General features: G+C 47.4%; 1 protein-coding gene across 1 annotated transcript in view; it reads left to right on the top strand.

The window, feature by feature from the left end:
* Nucleotides 1–20,067, top strand: part of Cemip (cell migration inducing hyaluronidase 1) — a 154,104-nt gene that overhangs the window by 124,938 nt on the left and 9,099 nt on the right. The window contains exons 14-25 of the mRNA XM_021192571.2: nt 1,081–1,286; nt 2,133–2,202; nt 3,582–3,710; nt 6,666–6,751; nt 7,522–7,653; nt 9,751–9,786; nt 9,868–10,023; nt 12,435–12,615; nt 13,848–14,063; nt 16,851–17,062; nt 18,287–18,472; nt 19,690–19,894. Coding sequence (XP_021048230.1) covers nt 1,081–1,286; nt 2,133–2,202; nt 3,582–3,710; nt 6,666–6,751; nt 7,522–7,653; nt 9,751–9,786; nt 9,868–10,023; nt 12,435–12,615; nt 13,848–14,063; nt 16,851–17,062; nt 18,287–18,472; nt 19,690–19,894 — 1,815 coding nt within the window. The remainder of the gene's footprint in view (nt 1–1,080; nt 1,287–2,132; nt 2,203–3,581; nt 3,711–6,665; nt 6,752–7,521; nt 7,654–9,750; nt 9,787–9,867; nt 10,024–12,434; nt 12,616–13,847; nt 14,064–16,850; nt 17,063–18,286; nt 18,473–19,689; nt 19,895–20,067) is intronic.

Genomic DNA, 20,067 nt, shown 5'->3' with positions numbered 1-20,067 from the left:
TTCCTACACAGTGGATGACTGAGTGATGGAAGTCCGGAAACAACTTTTAGGTAGTGTGTGATATTGACACCTGGCAGGGACAGACTAGGGTTACTGAGTGTCCTGCAGTGAGCAAGACAGTCCTTTGTAGTGAGTGGCACCAGGGCTAAGGGCAATGGCCTTGGTATTTCAGTCAGTGCCAAAGGCATTTGGATGGTATACAGATTTTCCAGCTCCTGGTACACTGGCAGTTCCTTAAGAGGTGTGGGTTGATCTGAGGTCACAAGGAAGCAGGGAAGATCTCATTGGATGAAGTCACTGGACAAGCAGGGATGGAAGACTACAGTAAAGATGTGCAAAGGTCTCCCACCCTCACCCACTGTCCCTTGTGCTTTCTGATTTTCTATCCAGGAAGGTGAACTGAGAGCTGAATTCTCAGTCTGGGGTGGAAAAGTGTCCTGGTGGGCATCGTGGGCTAACAAACTGGCTTGGGTTGAAGGGCTCCTAAAAGTAGATTAGTGTTGCCGGGTGGTAGTGGTACATGCCTTTAATCCCAGTATTTTGGGAAGCAAAGGCTGGTGGATCTCTATGAGTTCAGGACAAGTTTGGTCTACAGAAAGAGTTCCAGAACAGCCAGGGCTACACAGAGAAAGCCTGTCTGGAAAACCAACCCAACCCAACCCAACCCAACCCAAACCAAACCAAACCAAAACATATCAGACCTTCATGAAAGGTCCCCCAGGCCTCCTGTGGTGCTACCTCCTGAGGGAGCTGCTCTGCTCCCCACTCTGGCCCTGGAGACCCTCCTTAAGAAGTCTTGGCAAGCTGTGTCTTCAGCAGATTGGTCTCTGGAACACAAGCTCAGTCTCCCCCTTGAACCCACCTTTGCACTTCTCGTATTTTATTCCCATCCTTACCCACCAGAAGCCTCATCCCCAGCACATTCAACCTCTTGTCACCCACCCTGCCTGAGGGCAAGGTTGTCTCTACCCCCAGGCTACGCAAGCCTGGTATGGCTCAGCACTACTTCATGCTTGATGAATAACTATGTATACATATGAACATTGGGTACCGAGTAAAACTCCTGTCTTGACCCTGCAGATCAAGGATGTTGTGGGCTATAATTCTTTGGGCCACTGCTTCTTCACTGAAGATGGGCCAGAGGAACGCAACACGTTTGACCACTGCCTTGGCCTCCTTGTTAAGTCAGGGACCCTTCTCCCATCGGATCGGGATAGCAGGATGTGCAAAGTGATCACAGAGGACTCATACCCAGGGTACATCCCCAAGCCCAGGCAGGACTGCAAGTAAGTGCACACATAGTACTGCAGGATAGTCCTGGAGGGGAGAGGGAATGAGCATGAATACTCAACATTCTGCCTCAGGACCTTTAAAAACAAGATGCTCACCTCTGCCTGCTTCTCAGAGTGAGGTACCAAGAGTAGCTCTTCCTTCTTCCCTCCTCCCTCCTCCCTCCTCCCTCCTCCTCTATCCTCCCTCCTCTGTGAGCCTCAGTAGCACTGTTTGGTCTGGAGAACTGTGGCTCACCTGTGGCTCTATACCATATGGAATCTTGTGAACAGTTACCACAATCACTCCTGATATGTACCCATAGTACCACAGTAATCTCTTTTTTAACCAGAGAGAGAGAGATGGTGTCACAAAGAACACAGAAAGGCAGAGATAGAAAAATACAGACAGGTAGGAAAACAGAGACAGACATGGGAAAAACAGAAACAGACTTCGAGACCCAGAGATACAAAGGTAGAGGGAAAAAAGGAGAAATGGAGGGAAACACAGACATGGAGACAGAAAAACAGTGAAGAGACACACAGAGACAGAGAGGCAGATGCAGACAGAGACATGTCTCTTCCTGCCCAGACAGCTTCCCTTAGACAGGTCTGCTTTCTCAGACGCAAATTCAATGCTTCTGCAGAGGTACAAAACACACCTCATTTTTCCAGCCCTGAACAGTGCACAAACTTAAATGCTCTGTCTGCTGGTGAGAAAGTGAAGTCACAAACGGACACCCCAGCCTCAGACAACAGCCTCCACTAATACTGCTGACTCACAGGGCTCTCCCACTGGGTAGCAGAGAGAGTGCTGGAGGTCTTTGTTAATGACTGTGCTCAACTTCTGTCCTCTCCCTGCAGTGCTGTGTCCACGTTCTGGATGGCGAATCCCAACAACAATCTCATCAACTGTGCAGCTGCAGGGTCCGAGGTAAGCAGAAATAAGCAAGGTGGGGCTGGCAGCGGCTGCCCTGGAGATGCTATGTTTAGAGCTCAAGATCACTCATCTATATGGTGGGGAGTCCTGCAACTTGGCTTTGAACAACAGTTCAGCCTGTCGCTTCATAACCCTGGTGACCATAGCTAATAAGTCATTTATTTTGGCTTGTGACATAAGAGATTACAGTCCATAGTAGGAGGGAAGGTATGGTGGCTGGAGTCACCTGTGGCTGTGACAATAAGAGCATGTACACATCTGAGTAGATCAAGAAACAGTAGAAGGGGCTGGAGAGATGGCTCTGTAGTTAAAAGTATTTGTTTTTGCAGAGGGTCTGAGTTTGAGTCCCAGCTTCCACATGGTGGATCACAACCATCCATAACTCCAGTTTCAGGAGATCCTATGTTTTCTTCTGACCTCTGTGGATACCAGGCACCCATGATCTATACAGGCATACATAAGAACCAAATGCTCATACATATAAAACATTAAAATAAAAAGATGTTTTAGAAAACAGAGAAGACAGGATGTGGAGCTAGGCTATATAGTCCTCAAACTCCACCTCCAATGACCCACATCCTCCATTTTTTCTTCCTCTCCTAAAGGTTTCACAACCTCCAAAAGCAGAGCCACTACCTGTAGACCAAGTGTTCAAACACAAGACCCTGTGGGGGATGTTTCATCCCAGAGCACTAAGCAATTTATGTACAGTCATTCGTTAGAGGATGGGTCATTTCCCCTTAGGATGGTGCCTGGTACGTCAGTATAAGCTAACACCAAGTGATTCTAACATAAAGGGTGGGCTAGGGTGGAAGCTAAGACAGGAGACCTAGCGTGTCCAAAGCCCCATATAGCTGAGTGGTGGCAGATAGGCAACAAGCATCATGTTCTGCTCCAACAGCCTTGATCTAACCCAGTTCTCCCCCGCTGCTCGTTTTGCTTGAGGCCGTGACCCTGACACTGTCTCTTGTTCTTTCTGGGCCTCAGTGTCCAGATCTCTAAGGCATCTCTATGACATTTGCTTTTGGAATTCTATCCATCAGGAGTCTAACCTCTGCAGTGACCCAGTAACTCACACCCTCTACTGCAGACAGAGAACAAGTCCGATGTGAAGAGTGAGAGCTGACAAGGACCTCACAAATTACAGTAGCCTCAAGCTTTTCCCTTTATCCCAGCACTGAACCACATAGATATGTCTGGTGGTGAATGGTGTATAAACAGTGGACCACTGAGATGTGTGTGGAGATGACTTGTTCTGGTCACAATACTGCATCCACTATCCCAGCCTGGGTCACTCAATCAGGAACTCACTGCCACTAATTTCTCTGTGTGTGTGTGTGTGTGTGTCTCTCTCCTGTGCCTTGTCCCAACAGGAAACTGGATTTTGGTTCATTTTTCACCATGTGCCGACGGGCCCCTCTGTGGGAATGTACTCCCCAGGTTATTCCGAGCACATTCCACTGGGGAAATTCTACAACAACCGAGCACATTCTAACTACCGGGTAAGTCTTTCTGTGATGTGTCACTATGGCCAGCCTTTTCACTCCCCTGTCCCAACCTGCAGATGATTAGAGCCTGGAAGGGCTGCATTCTTATTGTGGGTCCAAAGCAGCCTTCCAAAGCCTGCAGTTCACTCACCACAAGTCTCCTGTGGGGCCCTGCCTCATCACAGCAACTGTATAGCCAAAGGAGCAAGGTGTGCCTTTACCCCAGCTTCCATATCCCAGAAGATGGATGTCAGACTTGATTTTGTGATTCTATTGTAGGCATCAGTGATATTGACTATGAAATGAGGCCTGGCCATGAACTTCAGGAAGGTTGGACATGGTTCTGAGTGGCATTGGCATCCAGGACTTTCTCTTTCTTTCTGGGGAGTGGGTGGCTCCATCTGTGCAGGGTTAAGTCAGTAGGTGGAAAATGAGAAACTTCTTGACCACCTTCATTTATCACCCTCCTATCCTGAGTACCAGTGCAAGCTCTGCTCCAAGCTTGGGTCTAGAGCAAAAGGGAGAAGCATTAGGATGGCTGGGGCCTCAGTTTGCAAAGAACATTCCCATAGGAGCAAAAGATAAGACTGGAGCCATTGGACACACCAAGAGAACTTGGAATAAGGCTGAGATAAAGATGAACCCCTGTGTCTCTAGGACATAGGGATAGTAAACAAACAAGCTGGTATCTGGTCCAATTCTTAATAGTACACTCAGGGGACTGCCAGAGAGGAATGGTTGACATCCAGAATCAAAAAAAGGTATTTCAGAGAGCTAGTGTGATAGATCAGTATTTAAGGTTCTTGCCATACAAGCACAAAAGCAAAAGTACATGCCTGTAACCCTGTTGATAGGAAAACAGAGACAGGCAAATCCCAAAGCCTCTGGCCAGCCATTTAGCCAGTGAACTCCAGATTCAATGAAGGAACATCTATCAAAATAACAGCAACAACAATAGAAAGCAATAGAAGTCACTTGTCATCCACCTCTGGTCTCTGCATTCACATACAAAGAAAACCTGTTTCAAAAACACGGAACCTGGGAGAAGACCCAGAAAGAAGGAACGTATGTTCAGAGCAGATCCGTGCTGAAACCTGGGGGTAAGAAGACAAAAGCCAGTGATAAGGGGAGAGCCATGAGCAGGGGAGAGGAGGCACTTCCTTAGTCATGTCTCAGAGACAGAGCAGGGGGACAATTCCAGAGGCAGTGGCAGAAATGTGGAGGAGAGTTTGTGGCTGGATGTTGTGCGGCCCCATGCAGAGTCAGGCGCTTAGACCATATCACTGTTAGAGAAGGACAGAAAACACATTGACCTCTTAGTGGGACCCACCATTCCCTGGACCCTCAAGATTTCCTACTGGTGAGACTGGGCAGCAAAGGGGGTTGGGATGGGGAGTAATGAAGTCAAAAGCAACATCCTTAATAGGAAGGCAAGACAGAGTCAAGGACATAGATGTGTGTAGGAGGGGTGCTTTAGCACTGTTGAGGGCAGGATGGACTCTTATCCTCTGAGATAGGCAGGGAGAAATGAAAAGAATCTACAGCTGTACCGGCTTGACAGTCTAAGCAGAGACTACAGGGTCTGTATCCTGGATGCTTCTATCCAGGAAGACTGACACCACACTCACCTCATGTAGTCATTTCTCAGGCATCTTGTACAGTCACCACAGCTACTCTGTGAAGGTGGTATCATTAGCCAACTTTACAGATAATGATATGACTAGCCAAAGAAGTGAGGGGTCTTACAGATAATGATATGACTAGCCAAAGAAGTGAGGGGTCTTGCCAGCATCAGTGTGTGAGAACAGAGCCAAGAGTGTAAGCTCTCGTCATCACTGTTGTGAAGTTAAAGCCCGTTGGAGAACAAACAGGAACTTGGAGACACAGCTGGTATGAGCCTCTTAAGAGACCGAGGGATCTGGGAGTGAGAGGGACTGGATGGTAGCCTCCAGGACTTCCACTTCTATTCCAACCCATCTTCTGTCTAAAAGGAGACAGCTTTGGCACTAAAGAAGAACACCAGGCTCGGAGCTAGGGACATAGCTCAGTTGGTAAGAGTGTTTGTCAGATGTGCATGAAGCCCTGGGTTTGTGTATAGACAAGATGTGGTCCCATGCACCTGTAATGCCAGCACTCAAGAGGCTGAAGCAGGAGAATGAAAAATTCAAAGTCACCTAGGCTGCATAGCAAGTTTGAGGCCAGCTTGGGTTACATGAGGCCCTGTCTCAAAAAAATCTTTTAAAAAAAGAATTAGCCTTTCTCCTCAAGTCAAGCAGGAGCTGGAATAGGCTGTAGGAAGTCACGACTCTCACATGATGGGAAAGAGAGACAAGCTCAGAAAGTCTGTGTTGCATTTCTGAGCACACACTGGTAGACCTTGTTTGGGAATCTGGGATAGGAACTCCATAAAGTAGTGTTAGTTCTGTATATAGAATTGGCTATATGGCTCCAAGTTAGACCCTCTAGTTTAGACCCTCATTTATGGAAGCTGGGGAGATGGCTCAGAGGTTAAGAGCACTGGCTGCTCTTGTAGAGGTCCTGTGTTCAATTCCCAGCAACCACATGGTAACACAAAACTATTTATAATGTGATCTGGTGCCCTCTTCTGGCATGCAGGGGCACAAGCAGATAGAACACTCATACACATAAAATAAATAAATCTTTTAAAAACACTGGTTTATTCATCTACTCCTCCCACACACCACACACACACACACACCCACACACACACACACACACACACACACACACACACACACACACACACACACACAGGTCTGCTCCTCTCAGCTCTGGTCAGAGAAATGCAGAATGACACTGGCTTTCTCCTTCTCTCACTGTAGACCCTATGTCCATGAGCGTAGTGTAAGAACTGCTGGGTATATGGACATATTCAAAAGCATGTGCCTAGGCTGGTGTGAGAAGATGGCTGTGGGCAGTGGTAATAGCTAATGTGTCCTTTGTCCCCAGGCCGGCATGATCATAGACAATGGAGTCAAGACAACTGAGGCCTCAGCCAAGGACAAGCGGCCCTTCCTCTCCATCATCTCTGCCAGGTAAGAACCCCTTGTCCCTTAGGACCTCTTGGCTTGCTTCCTTTTCTTCTGCTTCAGTCTGCATTTCTTCCCCTAATGAGTGCTCACTAGCTGGCACTGAGCCAGTTGTTATGGTACTGTGCTAGAAGTCTAAACTAAGTCTGAATTAGAGTCCAGACTCCAGTAACTGAAGGGAGAGCTGAAATTCCTAGCAATTTCCAGACCTCTCCACAGAGCCAAGACCATAAAACAGAGGAATAGGGATGGCCAGAGCTGTGACATGATGGGCAGGGATACAAAAGTGATCAGAAAAAAAAAAGCATTTACTGCCACTTTATTAATGGTAAAGAATTTGATAGCCAGGCTGATAAGTCAAGCCAGAGTTTAGCTGAAGACCAAAGGCTGCTTTTAAAAGGTCGTTGTCAAGGCTGGATGTGGTGGTACATGCCTTTAGCTACTTTAATTCTGCACCTGAGAGGCAGAAGCAGGAAGATCTCTGCAAGGTCAACATGGTCTGCACAGTGAGTTCTAGGCCACCCAAGGCTACATAATGAGAACCTATGTCAAAGGAAACAAAAACAATGTTGTCAGACTTCAAGATTAGCAACAGTGGGACCCCTTATCTGTCTCCTGCATGGAGCTGGGTCCTAGAGATGCAACCTCCTGTCTCTAGAAGCTCACAGCTGTTCATGACATAGCCAAAGAATATCTGCTGAGTCAGAGGTATCTGGGACCTGTAAGTGGAAAGCAGAGCTCAGAAAGAATGTTCCCTATATTCTCCCATGCTCCAGGTACAGCCCTCACCAGGATGCAGACCCACTGAAACCTCGGGAACCAGCCATTATCCGACACTTTACTGCCTACAAGAACCAGGATCATGGAGCCTGGCTGCGGGGTGGGGATGTGTGGCTGGACAACTGTCGGTGAGTCTGGAAAAGAAGGTGGCTGCCACCAAAAAGGCTTGATGTTCCTCCCCTAGGCTGAAGAGTGAGCAAGGCAGAGAGCTTTCTAAGCTTAATGACATTCAGCTTTCTGTTCCCCTTGCAAGACAGGAGTATAGGATGATAGCAGACAGTGACCAGGGGAAGAAGAAACCACACAGCAGCATGCCAGATTCACCAACAGTGCTGGGTTACTTATGGGGACTCTCATTCATGGTTACAAAGGTGGTCAGTGCAGGAAGGGAAAAGGGAGTCATGGTCCTGAGTACTCACTGTGTGCCTAGACTTTGGTTTGGTTTGGTTTGGTTTGGTTTGGTTTGGTTTGGTTTGGTTTGGTTTGGTTTGGTTTTTTCTCACTGTATTTCTCAAGAAAGCAAATTTTAAAAATAAAAATAAAAAATCCTAGCTCCACTGATGATAAATTGAAGTTCAGTTAGTGTCTTAAGTTGCATAGCTAGTAAGTGGAAAGAGAGAGAGAGAGAGAGAGAGAGAGAGAGAGAGAGAGAGAGAGAGAGAGGATGAATTGATGCTTAAGGCCATTAGACTCTACGCTCAACAAAACGAGCCAGAAACATTGATTTATGGTGTAAAGTCCCCAGAAGTCTGATGCCAATCATGGTTCTCCTGCAAGAAAATGATGAAGCACCTGCCAATAGGGGCCACATCTTCTTATCCTCTACTAGACAGTTTAAGGAAGCCCAGAGTCTGGCTGGCATAGGGCTGTGGTACACATAGACAAAGTTGACATGGTCTAGAGCTGACAGAATGATATCTTCCAGGACTTTGGGTATTAATCCAGTGTGGCTGCTGGGACTTAGGGAGGCTCTAGTATCCCTGGATGCAGGCAAGGATGGAAAAGGTTACTCCTAGAGGTAGGAAAGTAGACAGCCAACTGGAGTACCACACTTTAATTCTGGTGGGAAAAAATCGTAGATAAGGAAAGTGTGGATAAGCCCAAGAATTCAGCATAGTGAGCAAGTGGGGGTGGGTAGCTGTGTTTTAAGATGTGCTGAGTTGGAAATTCTCACAAAGTATGCAGGATAAATGTCCCAAATCTTCCAAAAACAAGATAGGACAAGTGTTTGAGTCACCCATATGGATGGAGAAGGAAGTTATGAGTATCTGTAATGTCCCTAGGGTCACAGTGGAATGTGAAGGGAAGGGGCCATAGCAAAACACCAGGTGATACCAGAGATGAGGAAAAGCTGGGGACAGGGATTAAAAGAGAACTGGAGAGCTTGGTACCCTAGATGAGAATGAGTGATTGGTTTGGCTAGATAGATCTTTGAGGAGGGAACATGGAATGCTGAAAGAGATCTGTTGAGGTGTGTTGGGAACTGGAAAGCTTGTGGAAACCAGGATCAGCCCAGCATGGCTGAAGCAGAAGGGAACAGGGATGACTTGGGGCTTCCCTGCCAGAGCAAAACCTGGGATTGGGCTTATAGGAGATGTGAAGCCACTGGAGATTCAAAAAGCAGCAGATGGCACATGAAAATGGTGCCCAGAGGAGATGAGCCTCTTGGGATGTACTGGACAGAAAGGGGGACGAGGAACAAAGGAGATGAAGGCAGCACCGACCCAAAGACCTGCTCTTTCATGAGGCTATTTCAGTTTCTTACTATGACTAAGAGTAGTCCCCACATAGCCTACCTTCAGTAGTGCTGGCCTTGGCGTGGGAAAGCACAGCCCCCCATTCTACTACCCACTGCCTGCCATTTCTCCTGATCAACCCCACAGGCCCTGGGGGCTCAACCAGAGGTGGGCTGGCAAGAGAGGCCTGTGAGTCCCAGCCCTCCTGTAGCTAAAGCTCCGTGTTCCCACATGCTGAGTCACTGAGTACCTGTGCCAATGTGGGTACATCTTCTAGCTCTTTACCTGCCACTCCAAGGAATACCAAATCTGTGAGTAGGAACCAAAATAGCCATTTGCTGCGTAAAGTGGAAAATTACGATTCCCTCACCAAAACTCCTACCTCAATGATGTCCACGTAGATTCTAGTGACAAAGAAAAGTCCTTCCTTCTGCCACCTCATTGACTGTGGAGCGAGAGCATGGGCTAACTGTCTGCTCTTGTCCCTAGGTTTGCTGATAATGGCATCGGTCTGACCCTGGCCAGGTAAGAGTGACTATCATTGTGACTAGTCTTTTGTGGGAGTTTATGTTTGGGCATCTCATTCCAGACATCTCTTCTCTGCAGTGGTGGAACCTTCCCATATGATGATGGCTCCAAGCAGGAGATAAAGAACAGCTTGTTTGTTGGCGAGAGTGGCAATGTGGGCACAGAAATGATGGACAACAGGATCTGGGGACCAGGTGGCTTGGACCATAGTGGAAGGACCCTCCCTATTGGCCAGTAGGTTTGAATTGGTGGGAACTGCCCTTTGTGTGTGTGTGTGTGTGTGTGTGTGTGTGTGTGTGTGTGTGTGTGTGTGTGTCTTGAATCATATCCATGAAAAAAAAAGAAGCTAGTGGGTGACTTCTATTTGTTGACTCTGAATGTTTCTGCTCTCTATCAACCTGCAATGTGTCATAGTTGAGACACAATGAGGATGAAATCTGGAATGAGGAGAGAGATGTCAAAACACACTTGTAGACGAGATTCCAAAGAGCACACAACCATCAGATGTTCATATTCAGGGGAACATGGTGTCCAGAAAGTGGGATTCTGAGTCCCCTTAGCCACTCACTTGAAGTCCTTCACTTCTGATTATGGCAAAGAGGCGATCGGAATGAACAGAGGTAATCAAACCTGCAGCCTTGTCTCACACAGATTGAACTCTTCCACCAAGAGACAGATCATCCCTAGGTGGTCACGTCTCAAGGTGGCCATGCTTGCCACAGGCTGGGCTTGTTCCACCAAGGCCCTAGAATCGGTTTAGTCCTCTTTTCATGAAAAGAACGGTTTTTGCTGTTACAATCGGGACAGAAACATACACACTGAGACTTCTGGGTGCACCTAGAAGTGTTTGCCTGATCTTCTTGACTAATCAGGAAGCCTCTTCTTCCATTTTAAGAGTCACGGAAGACCCTTTTCTTTATAAGTGACTCTGAGCCTTCATTTCTAGAATTTCTTTCTAGAAGGTTACCGCCCTCCAGGGACAGGATATTCTGATGACTTCCAGAGTTATCTATGGTAGCCTGACAGGCTCAGACAGGTTTCTTGCAATGCTTTTGAAAGAAGAGATCTAGGAAGGACCCTGCAGTTTTTAATGAGGTAGGTTAGGATCTTAAGCATATGGTTTATGTAGAACTAGCAAGAATGTGATACTTGGACACCTTAACTGGAAAAAATGCATGGACGCAACCCATGAGAACCAAGATCCAAGGTGATGAGTGCTTACTAATATAAAAATCTGGATGCCGGGCGTGGTGGCGCACGCCTTTAATCCCAGCACTAGGGAGGCAGAGGCAGGCAGATTTCTGAGTTCGAGGCCAGCCTGGTCTACAAAGTGAGTTCCAGGACAGCCAGGGCTATACAGAGAAACCCTGTCTNAAAAAAAAAAAAAAAATGGAAACACGGGGGATTTGGGTATGAGTGGAGACTTCTTGGGAGCCATATGCAATATCTAGGAGCCTGAATAGAAGACTCGGGACAGCTGGGGACAGTCTCACTCTGGGAACAGGGCCTTCATGCGCTTCCTTTTCCATCTTCATTCCTTTGCTTCCCTAAGTTCCACATGGAAGAGAAGGGAAGGGATCAAGCCAGAGCAGAGACGTGGGTATAAAAGGACATGTTAGGCATAGAAGATGACAAGCTTAGATTTGTGACCAGCCCTGGGAAAGGCTACCAAGCAATCTGACCAGTCCCCCATGGGCCTTCCTTTCACATACCCTCAAGTAAGTGGGAGAGGTACCGCTGAGCCCCTCCTCCCTGCTTATGCCACTGCTTCTTCCCTGGTCCCTCCACGTCTCCCAGCTCCCACCTCTTCCCAATTCCTTCCTGCTGCTTGCCAGTATCAGACCTTCCCAGGGGCCCTGTGTCAATCTGTGGTCTTGATTTTCTAGCAAAAGCTGTCTTTGCTTCTGACAATGTTTTAAAAGTTGCACTGTAATTCTTTTTAATCATTGCCTATTCTTTGTATTTCTGTTCCTATTTCCCAAACCCAGCACATTGCCTGTGGATAGGCTTACAGAGGAAACACATCTGGCTCTTAATCTGATTAAACTGTTATAGCAACTAAAACTAGGGCGATAGTGACTAACAGTGTTCCCCTCCCAAGGGACGAAATACTGGCAGTCTCTAGACGTATTTACAGTATTTTCCTAGTGACTGGACACATTGATGGGAAGAGTAGAGAAACTGCCTAAACAGATCCCAAAGCCAACAACTTGGTAGACATCTATTTATCTATCAACTTACCAGTCATCCAGTCAACTAGCTGTCTATCATCCATTCATCCACTCATCCAGCCACCCACCATCTATTAATCTACCATCCATCTACCTACAAACTCCCTATCTATTCATCCATTTATCCATCTGCCTACCAGTCAGCATCCATCTACCCATCCACCCATCCATTCCTCTACCAAACAGTATCTGTACCATCCATCACCCATCTATACAGACATTTATCCATCCATCATTGATACTGTGCCCATAAATGCCTTCTCAGTGAATTAATTAACAATGATTTTCAGTGGAAGGAGTTGCTGGAGGTGGGGATCAGGAATAACTTCACCCAGAAAAATTTCTTATCATTCACCTCCAAAGAAGCAAATAGCCATGACACTCAGCTAACACCTGACTTCCTTAACTCCACAGGAATTTTCCAATTAGAGGAATTCAGTTCTACGACGGCCCCATCAACATCCAGAACTGCACCTTCCGAAAGTTCGCAGCCCTCGAGGGCAGGCACACCAGTGCCTTGGCCTTCCGCCTAAACAATGCCTGGCAAAGCTGCCCTCACAACAATGTGACCAACATAGCCTTTGAGGATGTCCCGGTGAGTGTGGTGCCAGGACAGGCTCCTGGCACAGCCAGGCTTCGAGTGATGACTCACTTGTCCCCCACGGCTTGGAGATTGAGTTGTTGCCACCACCACAAGGGTGGAATAGCTTCCTCCAAGTAGGCTGGGCCATGTCCCAGTTTGCTCTCTGCCCAAACTGGAAAAGTACAAGCTCGGGTCGCAGCAAGAGGTCAAGTCTGGGTGAGTGCCCACTGGCCTTCCATCTGTCCCTCAGTAAGAGCCTGGGTGTGAACTCCTGGGTTCTGAAGATGTTCCTCCAGACCCTTAACACACTGGATGATGGAACCAGCCTGCTTGAGTTGGCACAGATCATCTCAAAATTCTAGTAGTACCCAAGGGAAGTCTTCTGAAGATATTGTTTGACTTCACCCTGAAAGTTGATATAAACAGGGCCTTCCTGGCTGTACATGGGGACAGTGGGGGGGGGGGGAGAGAGCTGAGGGTCAGGAGAGCAGTCCAAGGATGCTACAAGAACTGCTACTTCCCACTATCTATAGCAGACAACTTATATAGCCTGTGGAGAGAAACACTGTGGTCTTCCAAACCTTTCCCTCCTCCCACTCCTGACCTCCTTGCCCTCACCCTCCTCAAAGTTCTTCTTCCTTCTTCCTGCTACTGCCTTTGTCTGCCTGCTCACTCACAGATAAGGCCACTGAGACGACACAAAACTTATGTTATGGAATTTCTTTTCTCAGATCCGAGAGCCTGTAGGAGGTCAGTGACAGAGATATCCAATGGCTTTCACTCCTTAAACCCACCACGCATACAAGCTCATCCACACACTCACACACAGGTACCCCCTACACACTGTACACACTTTCTCATACAAACACCTACACACCCTCCCCCGTCACCAGCTCATTCTTCAGAACGCTCAAATTCTTCCAACCCTAAGCCCCTCCTCTATCAGACTAGCCTCTAAGGCCACCTACAACAGCCAAACCAGTGAGCAGAGCCATAATTGTGTGCTAGTTTTTTGGAGTTAAGGCATGGTGACACTCTGCCTGTTTTTTTTTTTGTTTTTTTTTTTTATGGGGGGGGGGTTCCATGAGATGGTCAGCCATGCGGTTTCTTCCAGTGCCCAAGGGCAGCCTCTGTCTGGCTGCTTTGTAATGTCAGCGGAAATTGGAAACTTTGCCCTGGCCTGATGACGGCTGCAGTTTCCGTTCACCTTCTGGCTCAGCCTTATTTTCCTGGGCTCTGTTCAGATTACTTCCAGAGTGTTCTTCGGAGAGCCTGGGCCCTGGTTCAACCAGCTGGACATGGATGGGGACAAGACATCTGTGTTCCATGATCTGGACGGCTCTGTGTCGGAGTACCCTGGCTCCTATCTCACTAAGGACGACAATTGGCTGGTCAGACACCCAGACTGCATCAACGTTCCAGACTGGAGAGGGGCCATCTGCAGTGGGCGCTATGCACAGGTGGGGATGCCACTCTAAGCCACTCACTAGCTCACTCTCTCACTCACGTGACAAGGACTCAGAGAGCCTGCTGTGTGTCCAGTTAGTTCTATGTTGGGCCAAGAACGATGCAAGCTTTTCCTTCCTTCCTTTTTCTGCCCCTCACTCCCAATCCACAGGATTTTCAGTTAGCACACTGTACTGAGTCCATCATGTCTGTTCCCAGCACTTACTAACTGCTGGTCTGCAGCTTCACCCTTGGAGTCGCAGCATCCTCATGTGTGAACTTAAGCTAAAAGCCGAAGTTCTGTGATGATATTTTAGGAACTGTTTCAGATAATACAAATAAAATCCTTCATCCTGTCCTTTTTTAGGAATAGAAATATAATGCCAGCCACAACTCCTAGTAGTCATGTTAAAAGGTTAAGAAAGAGAGAAATCAATTCAATAATATTTTACACATATTCAAGATATTATCCTTTCAACATGCAGTTAATATAAAAATTATTAATCATTTTTTTCTGTTCAAACTTCAAGATTTCATATCTATTTTATATTTCTAGTCCACTTCTTTTTTAAATACTTATTTTATGTGTATGAGTGTTTTGCCTGCACGTGTGTTGTACATGTGTGTGCATGCACTCCTTGTGCACTCCTTGCATGTAGGTGCCCACAGAGATTGGAAGAAAGTGTCAGTTCCCCTGGAACTGGAGTTATAGGTGGTTGTGAACCACTATGTAGGTGCTGGGAACTGACACAGGTCCTCTGTAGGAGCAAGCGCTCTTCACTGCTGAGCCATGACTGTATCCCACTAGCCCATTCCTTTTGAAATGTTAGTTCTCCTCAAAGTAACACAGAGGCCTACTAAAATAATCAAGTTCTGTTTTAATAAGAAGACGTTTTTTTTCACTGCTTTTGTTGTGAAATTTATTGAGCAGTTACTTTTGTGACATAGAGCTGCACTTTGTGATTTAAATTAATTAAAGTGAAATTTAAAAACTGGTTCCTAGGCCATACTGCAGCACTAGGTGTGTACATGTGACCCGTGACTAACACACGAAACAGTGCTATACAATGTCTGGAGTGCCTGAAATAATGCCATGACCTGTGACCATTATTGCCTTTACTTGGATGAATGAGTGGTGAATGAGAGAATGAATTAATGAATTGAAAGAGGCCAGAGAAAACTGTCTGATTAGGAAGGAAGCACAAGGCCAGGTGTGCCAGAGAGGAAGGATGTATGTGACTGAAGGTGTCTTCATGACCATGGTGGGCATCCTTATCACCATAGAGAACATCAGAAAGTGGAGCTTTAAGAGAATAGCTAAATGGAGATTTGGTGAAGGACTAGAGGTAGAGAGAGAGTCAGTGCCATGCTGAGAGGACAGGGCTCCAGGGGCAAGGTGGGCACAGAGTGCAGGCTAGGGGAAGGGTTGGCCTTAGCAAAAGGAGAGCAAGGACAGGAAATTGAGGCAGTTTCTTTCTGAACTGGTGAGGTCATGGACTGAGAATCCAGGAGTGGGCCTGAGCAGGATGCAGGACGGCCTGCAGAGAGCGATGAATGGCTGGAGAAGCCACTGCAGAACATGGGAACTGTTGACAAGAGGCATGCAGACAGCCTACAGAGCAGTGTTGAAAACCCCCAAGGAGATTGAGACAATGCCTCTCTCAATTGACTAGGGGATTTTCTCAGCCCCAACTGAGAGCTCTAGAAGCAATGGCAAAGGACAGTGATCCAGGGCCAGGCTTCTGCCACATGTGTGGACAGGGCAAGGGCGAAGATGCCAGTGGGAATGATGGTCTACAGAAGAGGAGGGGAGGAGAGCTCTGGGTGAGAATCATGCAAAACCATCAGGGAGCACCCACACTTCTGTCCTTATCCACATGGCCCTTGGGCTGAGGCAGAGAGTGAATAGGACTACACTCATAGACACACTCTCAGAGCAAAGGCCTAGTTGTATCTGCAGTAGAGTTTGAATACAAGCAAGCAGCCTAGTGCTACAGGCCCTGACATCTCAACTGCTAGGAAAGCGGAGGCAGGAGGATTGCAGATTCATGGCCTGCTAGAGCTACAGAGTGGGTTTTAAGACCAGCTTGGGCAGGCAACTTAATGAGACCTTTTGTTGATGCAAAGAGTAAAAGAAGACCTAGGGTGCAGCTTAGTGCTAGAGTGCTTGCCTAGCGCGTACACAGTGTTTAATGCCCTCTATTTAATGCCCAGTATGGAAAAGAAAAAGACAAAAAAGAAGGAAGAGAGGGGGGTGTAATGAAGAAAGAAATAAAGGAAGAAGGAAGGAAGGAAGGAAGAAAGGAAGGAAGGAAGGAAGGAAGGAAGGAAGGAAGGAAGGAAGGAAGGAAGGAAGGAAAAGGACAGGACAGGACAGGACAGGACAGGAAAGGAAAGGAAAGGAAAGGAAAGGAAAGGAAAGGAAAGGAAAGGAAAGGAAAGGAAAGGAAAGGAAAGGAAAGGAAAGGAAAGCAAGAGTCTTCTCCCTGTTTTGTCCTTCCACACTGCTTCCATTTTCCACAGTTCACGTGACTAGCAGCCAACTCAGTTCCAGTGGTCACACCTTCAGCAGAGGTCATTTTTTTAGAAATCATAGAACATGTCAGCTAAGCTGCACAGTGCTACTTGGGCTGTGTCCACCAGCACAAAGAGACATCCCCTTATTTGGTCTTCCTTTCATTCAGGCTCTGCAAAGAGACAGTACCTCTGAGAGTGCCCTCTGAGTTCAGATGTTAGCCAGACCCTCTAGAACAATCCCTTCTAACAGCCTCCTTGTACATTTCCTTTTTGGGTCTTCAAAGATGTACATCCAGGCCTACAAGAGCAGCAATCTACGCATGAAGATCATCAAGAATGATTTCCCCAGCCACCCGCTCTACCTGGAGGGAGCCCTCACCAGGAGCACCCACTACCAGCAGTATCAGCCTGTCATCACCCTGCAGAAGGGCTATACCATCCACTGGGACCAGACAGCCCCCGCTGAGCTTGCCATCTGGCTCATCAACTTCAACAAGTATGTGAGAGCAAGCAGGATGGCGTGACCCAGGACAGAGGTGCCGGCTGAGCTCAGGCAGGGGTAGTGAGGACAGCTCACTGTAAAATTTTGGGGTTACTGTTCACAGAACCTCACACTGATCCCTTTAGCCCGTCAGAAGTACAAAGATAGGTTCTCATTACCCCAACTTAAGAATCTAAGGGGACAGGCTGAGACTGTATATTGGGCCTACCTTTGTGCTGAACAGCTAACCTCTTGGAGGCTTGGGGTGATTATCACTTGCCAAGAATACAAAGAATGTGTAGTGAGCTAATGATAGGATCGCCCTGCTCCTGGTATTACCATGTGCTCAGTAAATGGGGGGAAACACGCAGGGCATTGCTGATGTTATTTATAGAGAAGGGAGCAAAGCTCTCTGAGGGCATCTTAATTACATTTTTGTTACTGTGGTAAGATATCCTAACAGAATGACTTAAGGAAGGAAGGATTGATTTTGGCTCACGGTTTGAGGTCTGTCATGGTGAGGATATCTCACGGTCAGGAGCTTGAGGCAGCTACTCACATTGTATCCCCAGTCAGGAAGCAGAGGGAGATGACAGCTTTGTTGTATTTGCTCCAGGACCCTAGCTAACGGAATGATGTCATCGACATTTAGGGTGGGTCTCACCCCCCCCTTAGTTAAGCTAATCAAGAAAATTTATCACAGGCATGCTGAGAGGCTAACGGAATCTAGATAATTGCCCAAAGCCAAGACCAGGGGATTGTGTCCTTTCCTAGGTGGTCCAAGAGCCTGTCAAGTCCACCACTAGTAACCACAGCCGAGAGGAAACAGTTGGGTTAAGCACATCAGGTCACACTGAAGCAGTTCCTGCATGAACTGTGTTCCCATCCCTCTGCTCCTGAGACAGGCAGTTGCAGAGAACAGGGTGAAGAACCCTCCAATCATCCTCTTTTAGGGCCAACCCCAGCCCTCAGTTGCTCATGGTCTTTAGTCAAAGAGTACTGTTTTCCCAGCCAACGCCCACACAGAGCATCTTTAGGTCATCCCTTGAATGCTCACAGGTGGCCCATCCTAATGGCTGTCCTCAGCCACCGGTGGTCACTATCCATCCTTTTCTCCCTGAACACTTTGCAACGTAGTTACTATTGTTTCAAAACTTCTCACTTAAGAATTCTATGGCCACTATTCCTGCAGTGTGCTCAAGGGCCCTTGCCCAGAACTAACCTCCCTTTCCTCTTTAGGGGTGACTGGATCCGAGTGGGGCTCTGCTATCCAAGAGGCACCACCTTTTCCATCCTTTCAGATGTTCACAATCGCCTGCTAAAGCAAACGTCCAAGACTGGGACCTTTGTGAGGACACTGCAGATGGACAAAGTTGAGCAGAGCTATCCCGGCAGGAGCCACTACTACTGGGATGAGGATTCTGGGTAAGGATGCTCCTGTGGTCTGGAGGAATGAGGCTCCTTCATTATGTATCATGGGTCTCCCCCATAACCCTAAGAGCTACACTGCCTGTGTACACCAAGTCTCTGGTATCAGGCTCTTCTCTCGAGCTGCCTTCTTTTCTCAGTTCCTTGGGACAGCCATGGTACAAAAGAGTCACAGTAGCCACTTCTCATTTGCCCTTACAACTCAAGCACCAACTAGTAAACAACACCCGCCACTTCCTTCATTCCAGCTCACAAGGGAGTGCAGCCTTTTGCCTCCCTATAGCTAATGAACAACCTATGAAGAATCCAGCGTGATTCCCTACTGTGGTCAGAGTGGGTAGCGTAGGCTCTGGTGCCCTGGGTTCACTCAAAGTTGGCTCTCCCGAAGAAGAGTGTGGAGACAATCAGGACCTTATCTTTAGGTTTTACAGACAGGACTCGGCTTGAGAGCATTTCTCTGAGATGAAAGAACAATCAATGCCAAGTTAGTACTGTGGCAGCTACACAGTCTGCCTTCCTGGAACACGGGCCAGGTTCTTTCACAGCAGTTATTATTGGAATAAGTTATGGCTTGAACAAAAGTAGAGTTAGGATCCATGATGGGATGGGAAAACTCCCAGCTCTGTTATTCCTAGTGGTGTGGTCAGTTCTCTGAGATAACTGGGAATTCCCAGTTCCCATCTGGGAATCAGTGTGAGAATAGTACACTGTGGGCAGGTTGACAATTAAGTGAGATGATAATGCCAACCTACAATTGTATGACATGTAGTTGGTCCTCAGAAAATATTTGCCAGAATTTTTAGCTTCTTCTTCACTATCTATCCATCCATCCATCCATCCATCCATCCATCCATCTACATACACACACACACACATTACGCATGCGCGCGCGCACACACACACTCACACACACACACACACACACGCGTGTGTATAATTATTATTCTAGCTGCATCTGACTGACAGACACCATTCCATGATTTAAGGTCCTTGGGAACGTAACCTCAGTGACCAGGAGACTGGCTATTTGTTTGCTCGTTTGTTTGCTTGAGACAGGTCTTAATAGGCAGTCCTGCCTGGCCTTGAATGTAATATGTAAACCAGCCTGACCTTGAACTTGGTTGGGGTAACAGGTGGGAGCCATCATGTCTGATTTGAGTGCGGAGGAGGTTCTAATTGCCCTCATAAGAATACTCAGATTCCTCTGTGCACAGGTTGCTCTTCTTGAAATTAAAAGCTCAGAACGAAAGGGAGAAATTTGCTTTCTGCTCCATGAAGGGCTGTGAGAGAATCAAGATTAAAGCTCTGCTCCCAAGGAACGCAGGCATCAGCGACTGCACGGCCATGGCTTACCCCAGGTTCACTGAGAGGGCTATAGTGGATGTGCCAATGCCCAGGAAGCTCTTTGGGGCTCAGCTGGTAAGTAGCTATGGCCGGCTGGGCCCTCTGCCTCTAGGAGGCTCCGACAGAGCTGAACTCATCTCTGGATACCTACTCAGCTCCACGACTCAATTCTGGGTCAAGGCACAGAGCCCCTGAGGAGGAAGAACCCTCAGACCTCACGGCCTCACAACTGTTCTGTGTTTGTTTTT

This window comes from Mus pahari, chromosome 1 (assembly GCF_900095145.1).
Source record: "Mus pahari chromosome 1, PAHARI_EIJ_v1.1, whole genome shotgun sequence".
NCBI classification, from domain to species: Eukaryota; Metazoa; Chordata; class Mammalia; order Rodentia; family Muridae; genus Mus; species Mus pahari.
Note: the sequence above shows the minus strand (reverse complement) of the source record. Positions and strands in the feature narration are given on the sequence as shown.